Consider the following 8,219-nt stretch of genomic DNA (forward strand, 5'->3'; position numbering starts at 1 on the left):
TTGCATTGGAAAACGCATGAAGCTAGCATAGCATTGAAGGCAATGCTGTTCGCTTCAAATTAAAGCTAGCTGTTTGGACTTCTGAAAACCTGCTTCTACAGTGTTTTCGTCTTTATAGATTATAGCTAGAACAGTGTAAACAGCTGGCTTTAGGCTGAAGCGAACAACATTGCTTTTAATGCTAGTTTCATGCATTTTCCAAAGAAAATGCTTTCAATGCAGCGTCTTCGGTGAGTTGACATAGTTTGGTGCAATTACTCTCATCCATTTTATAATAAATATAGTTGCATATCACCTAAAAATCAAATATGACACTTTAATTAATATATAAAACATCTACTAATCACGTACTAATCACGAACGGACGGACGGATAGACGTTTCTAGACGTACATAGCTGAGCTGGAGCCATGTTTTGGTGCTCCGGATCCGTCGTCCTTTCAGCTCCGCCACCATTTGTAGTGAAAGAGCTGTCCGCGCAAAGCAATCCTAAACATAGCCTAAAATAACTGATATTATATATTTAAATATTGTTACAAAATACTGGAGTACATGTTATTATTACTTTTCACTATATATTTCTCTTCTTTCAATATGTTTTTTCTTAATGTATCTCTATCTCTATTTATATCTATCTATCTATATGTTCCAACTTATAGAAATGTGAACATTTATAACGTAATACTTCCGTCCTAAAATATTAGTTGTTTTAGCCTTTAAATTTTATGGCTACGTTCAAATGAATGACAATAAATTTAGACACATATATAAAATACTTACATTAAGTATTGTATGAATCAGTAAAATACTAAAACGACTAATATTTTAGAACGACTAATATTTTAGAACGAAGGGAGTACATCTTTTGTCATGTAGAGGTGCTATTTGTCATATTTTTTTTCTCATGAACTAGTGACAAAATTATGTTTGCCAAAAATGAAACGACACATTTGTTGTGCTATAACAAATCCGAGCCATTGGTCGTAGAAGTAGCTTAATCCATGACGGAAAAACGAGTCATTCGAATATTTCTCTACCACTTTAAGGCCTTGTTCGGTTAATCCCGTTACCCATGGATTGGATAGGATTGGAAAAAATTAAGAAGAAGTTTGACTTGCTTGAGATTTAAGCCCACCCAATCTCACTCAATCCACATGGATTGAGAGCTAACCGAACAAGCCCTAAAATGGACAGGGATCTGCTGACGCGAGGTGGGGACACTGACGCGTAGGCGCTGCGTGCGACAGGGCCCACGACGTAGTGACCCAACTGCATGTGCAGTACCATAGCGGATCCACATCTCCTTAAAACCTAATTTTTCGTACATCATGTGTCAAATGTCAGGTGTGAAACGTGTAGGTCTATTTTTTTTCTCAATTTCTCGTCCAACAATATGTCGTTATATCATAGATGGACCATTACACATAGATAGGTCGTGAATAACACATAAACTCAACACGACAGAAAGCCGTACGCAGCACAATACTTCCATATTGTACCACCTCGCTAGCTAAAGAAAGACAAGCAACTGAACAATCAATAAAAAGGAGGTCGGGCTCCTTTCAAACTAATTCTTTTATCGACATTTTGGCTAATATAAAGTGTAATATTTGTTCTTATCAGTTTAACATATGATATATGGACTATATGTTCACTTTGATATTAAAATTGTTTTTTAAGAATAAATTTGATTGTACTGTCACAATGCACAGCCGTTGTACTAGTCTATATATATGTCAGGCGCTAACCATACAGGTAGATGACATGGTCAATTTTATTAGAGATGCACTGACTATAGGATCGACATGTGATGTGGCAGTCGTCGTGGCATATGACGTGTCTATCCATGTGGTTAATCCTAGTACTTTCACGTGTAAGTTTTTTTATTGGGTCATATGTCATGATCTACAAAAAACAAGAACATTTTTAACGACTATGGGCCTTAGGTAGCCATCGAAAATAACCCTTATTCCCTAGAGCTTTTATGAGCCATCGGATATAAAGCTTACTTTTGAGGGTTGGCTCATTAGCCATGAAAGATAGACCTTATTTCCAGGGCTAGTGTTGACACCTCTTAATGGCGTCGTACTGATTGAGTCAGACGACATCCATTCACTCAGATAGAAGCGCTCGCGCGAGGTAAGACACCGAGTCGTCTGCTGCCTACACCCTCCAAAAGCTCTCGTCAGCCCCAGCTGCACCCTGCCCCCAGCTACGTTGTCCACTTCCTTCATCGAGCCCTTCCCCTCATCAATCCAAACCATTGTCGTCCTTGCCCGACACTGCCCCCACCCGATGCCGCCTCGTCGACTCTGAATCTCGACCTCCTCTTCAAGTTGGTGTTGGTCTTTCCCATTGGTTGAAGTTCTCTTCAACCAAATAACAATGTTGGTACTTAGTAGTTGAATGTTAGCTTCTATAGAAATAATTTATGCAATAAAACACAATTAGTGTATTGTAGATGATTAAATGTTGTTATTTCCAACGACTACCATGAGATTAGGGTATTTAATGTCTATTTGCGACAACTAACATGCGATTAGGATTTTTATGTTCTAATTTTAAGGATAGTAATTAAACCATTGGGAATTTAGTTAAAGTGATGATTAGATGGCTAACTAGTTAGGTCTCCATGCGTTGCTACAATTTCTGTATACCAAATAGGTAAACCTTGTTTAAATGAGATAGTTGTTGAAACACGTTCCAAAGTTTTACAATGATACTAACCATGAAGATAAGCCGAATAAATCGACATATTTAAGTTATAATTATTGAAATACTAAGACAAATATAAAGGATAAAGAACTCACAACTATTAGCATAAAATTATAAACAAATTTTACTTTATCATTGCTTCTACTAACGACAACTAGTATAGTGCCCGTGCGTTGCAACGGCGTACAATTATTTTATAAAATATTAGTGCACAACAGATTACATGAAAGCGAAGAACACATATGTAAAAGGGATAGCTGTCCACCAATAAAAGCTTGGATGGTTTTCACTGTGCATTGGTATGGGAGCAATATCGCAATGATCGTCGTGGTGACGGCCACAACCAAGTTACACCTAACAGGTCTCATGTTGCTCCTGTTGATTTATATATTTATCTTTTAAAAATATATATGTATAGATTGATCTGCAGACACAAAAGAAGCCTAGAGACCAGTATGCACTCCACAATGAAGAAAGCCCATGGTGTTTGAGCTCCTGGGCGGTGGCCCACACTAAACAAAGGGCTAAAAGAAGCAGCAAAACAAGGTTGACATTCAGATATGAATGCTCATTCTTTTTCGTGTGGTTTCGATGTACATGTGTACAAATATTTAAAAGAATAAAGCATATAGCGAACTTTTAGCTGGACATATGATGTGTGTTGCTACGGTTTCTGTAGCAGCAACAAGCTTGGTATTCTTGGACGACTTGAAATGGGGGCTTTGTCCCTGTAGCAGCAACAAACTTGGTATTCTTGGAGATGGGGCTTTGTTGAGAATAGTATGGCAAATACAACTGATCTGTAAGATAAGAAATCTGGCCTCTTCGTAATAGGCACACCAATCACAGGCTCATCCAAGCGTGGTACAAGTCGGTGACTGCAAACCTGGTCATAGAACACCCAAAGTATTTAGGCAAATGTGAAAGAGACGTTGAAACAACCAGAATTGACCTGCGAGGAGGAAGTTTCTGAGTACCTGTTCCTTCTTAGCTAACGACATCTTGCCGTGACAATCAGTTGATAGATAAAAACATATTTTGACCTCACCTTAGATCCTCACCACTCGACACCACTCAACTACCTTTTCGGCCAACCTGCCACCCCCTCGTTAGCACCACCCCTCACCAGTGCGGCACCACTCAATGACCGCATCTTTGTGTTTATCCTAGGCATGCATTGTTGCTTTGTATCTTTTCCTAAATCATAATCTATTGTTTCTTTATTCAAAAATTTATTTCTTAATGTTTAAATGGAGGAATAGTTACTTTTACTTCTTAGTAAGAATAACTCTTAATTTTGCATTGTTGTTAGGCTATAAGTTATAGGACTGATACATTCAGAACAAAATAAGATAAACTCTAAATTTTGGTCAGATACTCACACCCAGCTCTTGAAAAGCTAGTCAAACAGCAATATGGAATTCTGGCTCATAACCAAAACCAAAAGTTTTGGATCCTTTACAAGGTACAGAACATGTTTGCAACTTCAAACAAGCCAATAGCATCTAAATTATTTAACCGATTGATACCACGAATAAGGTGAAGTCCTCGATTAGCGACTAAGATTGTTGTAAGAAGCCCCCTGCCAATTATTGGGACCAGTCTCTCCTTGTTGGTTCGAACAATTAATGATGCTTCTCTTGTGACAAATATAACACATGTGTGGCAGATATAAATAATTCTAAGTGCATAGAAATAGCACCTTGCTTAAAATTTGCGAGTAACATTTAAAAATTAACTATACAAGTACTTTCATCAAATATAATTGTTGGTATTAGACAATTCAACAAGCTCAGACCAAAAAAATCAAAGGGACAATTGGTGTGAATATCTGACGCTCTATCAATACATAGAGATGGCTATTATTGGGCATGAAGGTGCTATTCAGCCTCCAAATGAACATGTAAGTGTGTCAAACAGATCATGGACAGTAACCAGGTCAACTATTGTTGGGCATGAACGTGTTATTCATGGAAAAATATGGTTGTCAGTAGAGAACTAACTTGAGTAGCCAATCTTGTGGAATTTGCATAAAAAATTGACCCCTCATCCGCATCTTCAATATCAAGGGAATCACACACAATAGAACCCTGACCACCACAAGAGCAAGAGAGAGAAACATAACTTAACAATGCGAAGGCTAAAAAATGAAGGCATGGTCATGATCTTTTTCCTTTCAAATAAAATGGGTTGCTTAAAAAGAACACAACCTTGAAAGTCTCTCACATTGTTTCCAAAATTGTATATCAGGGAAGAGGCCCCTCACTGGATCGGTCAACCATTGATGGCAAAGAACCTGTTAAGGATGAAAAGGTGAGAAGGCCATCAAATACGCAGCAGCAGCATCACATCATACAGGCCTGTCTTACCGTTGCATTGAGCTTCAGCTTGAAGCCAAACACAGCCGCGAGGGGCAGGCCGATGAGTCATGTTCTCAGTGAAATGCAGAGGCAGATTCTGTTAGAAACAAATGGCACTGACCATATGGAAATCACATCAACTTGAATCTCTAGGTTCTTCAGGCATCCCATAAGAATGAGCACCACCGTATAATACCACATCTCCAGGCTGCAAGTGATGTGCCATGTTATATATATCAAGCTGGAACAAGGAAACAGAAGACGGATACAAACCACAGCATGACGACCGAGGCAACGAAGAGCCTGACGAAGCCGCAGAAGCTGTCAAACGTCTTGCGCGAGAACCCTGCCCATTCGTCGGGGAAGGAGCCGTCGACGAGGTAGGTTAATCTAGGAGTGTGTGCTCCAGATCCTGCGCTCAGCATCCACACACAGGCTCAAACTGCAGTGGGGAAGGGGGCAAGGACATAGTCTCCGGTGGGCGCCATGGATCCCTCACCGTGGCGCCATGGATGGGGCGGGCTGCGAGATGCGGGCGGGCTGCGAGATGCGGGGATTGGGGGGGGAGGGCGAGGGCAGATGACCCCGCTGGTGACGGCTGCGAGATGCGGGGACGGGGCGGGCGCCGGATCGGCCGCGAGATAGCGGCGGGTGAGGGAGGGCGGACCCATGGTGAAGGTGTGGACGCCCTCCTTACCATCTTAAGAATTAGTAGAGATTTACTACGGAAAAATGAAAACAAAAACAAAGTACTTGTGGATAGGTGGCTCCAGTATCATCTCTCTCTCTCTGAGTTCGATACTCTCTCTAGAAACCTCCCTTGTTCTTCTCGATCCAAAATTCCTACTCAAATATGAAAGCAAATCTCTCCAAATATGAGACCATGATGCTCCTAAATATCCATAGAATGCAGTCACTCCAAAAAAAGGACAGCGATGCAATATGCAAAAGCAAGCAGAATATGAATAGTTTAACACTACAGTCTGCAATCACAATCTCACATGTTGAAAAGCAATAAACTGAACCATCAATTATGACACCCACAATGAACTATTAGCAACATGAATATATTTTAAATGTGCTCGTGCGTTTTGACGGCGTACAAATTATTCGATAATTCAGTGCATAATGATTACATAAAATCATCATCAATCCATCACCTAATGATGTTGAGGGTCGTGGTCTCTCGGGCTCACGCGCTTGTACTCGTGCACCGCCAGTCCTATCACTCGTGCAGACGCTAGCACTTGCAATGAGCATGTGCTAATGGTAGAAAGGTTATATAAGCCATGTATTCTCAATAAACAGGTTCTTATATTTGTGATGTCTCTGTCCAAATAATTTTTAGTTATTTCCTAGTTCATCAAACAACAAACAGGTTCTTATTTATGTCAAGGCATGTATTCTCAATTCCAATTTCCATCAACACATCTGTGATTAATGTATGTATAGGCTCCTAGATCGGTGAAGAATGCATACCAGTTCTCGTCATATAATGTCTCCTTGAACTTGAGGTACTCAGAGGGTGTGATTCCTTCGACCGACAGGTCATCAGAATGAACTTTGACATACTCCCAGATGCCAGGATTCATCCTGACAGCAAATGCGACATAGGACGGTAGCACCACTGCTTCCTGCAGAGATAAGAGTTGTGTGATTTTTTGTTCTGTTAATACAGGAACAGGACCATTCCAGAAAAACTGAATAATTACTGCAAAATATGTTAACACGAGATGAGATCACCTGCGTGGAACAAATAATGTAACCCAGGAAGCCTTCAACAAGCTTTTCCCTCTCGACTTTGTCATCCAGTGATTTGTCCAGCTCCTCTATGAGCTGCTGGTTCTTCAAGAGCCTCCTTCCCTTGGAAACATACCTGAAAATTTGTTTGTTTGCTTTCAGAACTGCAAATGTGAACCCTCTCGATCCATATATATGATGATGCCTTCTTCTAAGGTAGGCTCACCTATGGAAGCATTTCTTCATCTGGTACCGGCTCTGCCTCAGCGCATCGGGCATGCTTTCGGCGATGCTGTCTGCCCTCTTGAAACTCAGCTTGGAGGCCATGGTGGCTTGGAAAGAAACAAGGTGGAGAAGGTTTATGTGCGGAGGAAGAAGAATGCTGTGACTGGCTGGGTCTGAATGTCCATGGGCAACAATTTATAGAAGGAAGGGAGCGTGATGAAACAAAACTTTGGCCTACTGGCAGAGTTTTCTTTGTGTGGACGCCAGCTGGAAAATTAAATGGGAGATGGCGCGCAGGGGAGAAAGCACATTGATTTGCTTGGGTTGGGAGAACTTATGCTGAAGAAACATCCAAGGCAAGAAAGGCATGAAACCCAACGAACACATCCCTGACCTGCAAGATTCCCTTAATCCTTAGATGGATTTCTTACCATGACTTCTCCGTTTGAACATATGGCACTATTCCAAGGCAATTTTCTTTGTCATGATGATGATATTATCTTTATTATGGATTTGATATGTTATACTGTGATGTTAGCAGCAGGTAACATATGAAAACTCAAAGGCAGGTATCACACACCAAGATCATCGTCTTCACTTGACCAAAACTGAGGCAGCAAATCTAAGTTTGTTGATACTTCACAAATGAAAAATCTGAAATAACAAGTGATATGTATTAATAATATAACTTGGAGTTAGAATCTTACCCCTTCAAAATAGCTCCAAGTTCTTTCAGAGCCAGAAGAGCTGGACAAGAGAATGGGATGCATCTGTCATCCCCATACTCGACTGGGCAACATGAGGCACACTACAGAACCTGCAAGCATTTGGCACAAGACAACATGTATATTTATAGTTATATAAAATGAACCTCATTTAACTTGTCTAGAGTGATCAAGGCATTGTAGTTGGGCTGCTCCTTGGGCTTCCCGAAGATCCTGTTGAACTTGGACAATTGGACATGGGTGCACTGGCAATAGAAACTCAAAGCGCCTGCTAAAATCATCAGCTGAAACAACGTCATTTCACAAGCTAATTCAAGAAACTCGTCGGATAGCAATTGCAAGCATTACCCCAAAAATAACTAAAGAGGGAAAGGGTAGCTTTTCTATGGTGGAGCCCCTACCTATGCGCAACTCGGACATACAAGGAAGGAGAAGGGAGAGAGGGGAGGGAGAAG

At 40.7% G+C, this 8,219-nt stretch overlaps 1 protein-coding gene and 1 pseudogene across 1 annotated transcript; one reads left to right on the top strand and one right to left on the bottom strand.

The window, feature by feature from the left end:
* The first annotated feature begins 1,570 nt into the window (after positions 1-1,570).
* On the top strand, positions 1,571-1,752 carry LOC111589497 (uncharacterized; annotated as a pseudogene).
* Positions 1,753-5,917: 4,165 nt separating this feature from the next.
* On the bottom strand, positions 5,918-7,156 carry LOC103653362 (sucrose synthase 5). Its single transcript, XM_020537964.1, has 4 exons — positions 7,041-7,156; positions 6,818-6,950; positions 6,554-6,708; positions 5,918-5,966 (listed from the first exon to the last, which is right to left on the bottom strand). The coding sequence occupies exons 1-4, from the start codon at positions 7,139-7,141 to the stop codon at positions 5,918-5,920; spliced, it is 438 nt and encodes a 145-aa protein (XP_020393553.1). The 5' UTR covers positions 7,142-7,156.
* Positions 7,157-8,219: the final 1,063 nt, after the last annotated feature.

This window comes from Zea mays, chromosome 5 (genome assembly GCF_902167145.1).
Source record: "Zea mays cultivar B73 chromosome 5, Zm-B73-REFERENCE-NAM-5.0, whole genome shotgun sequence".
Taxonomy (NCBI): Eukaryota; Viridiplantae; Streptophyta; class Magnoliopsida; order Poales; family Poaceae; genus Zea; species Zea mays.

What these genes read in the sequence shown, in the direction of transcription:
- LOC103653362 (XM_020537964.1), bottom strand. Translation starts at nt 7,141, where the DNA reads ATGGCCTCCAAGCTGAGTTTCAAGAGGGCAGACAGCATCGCCGAAAGC. An exon ending in ACATTATTTGTTCCACGCAG is followed by an intron (nt 6,709 to 6,817) that starts GTGATCTCATCT and finishes TTATCTCTGCAG; the next exon opens with GAAGCAGTGGTGCTACCGTC. An exon ending in ACATTATATGACGAGAACTG is followed by an intron (nt 5,967 to 6,553) that starts GTATGCATTCTT and finishes ATGGATATTTAG; the next exon opens with GAGCATCATGGTCTCATATT.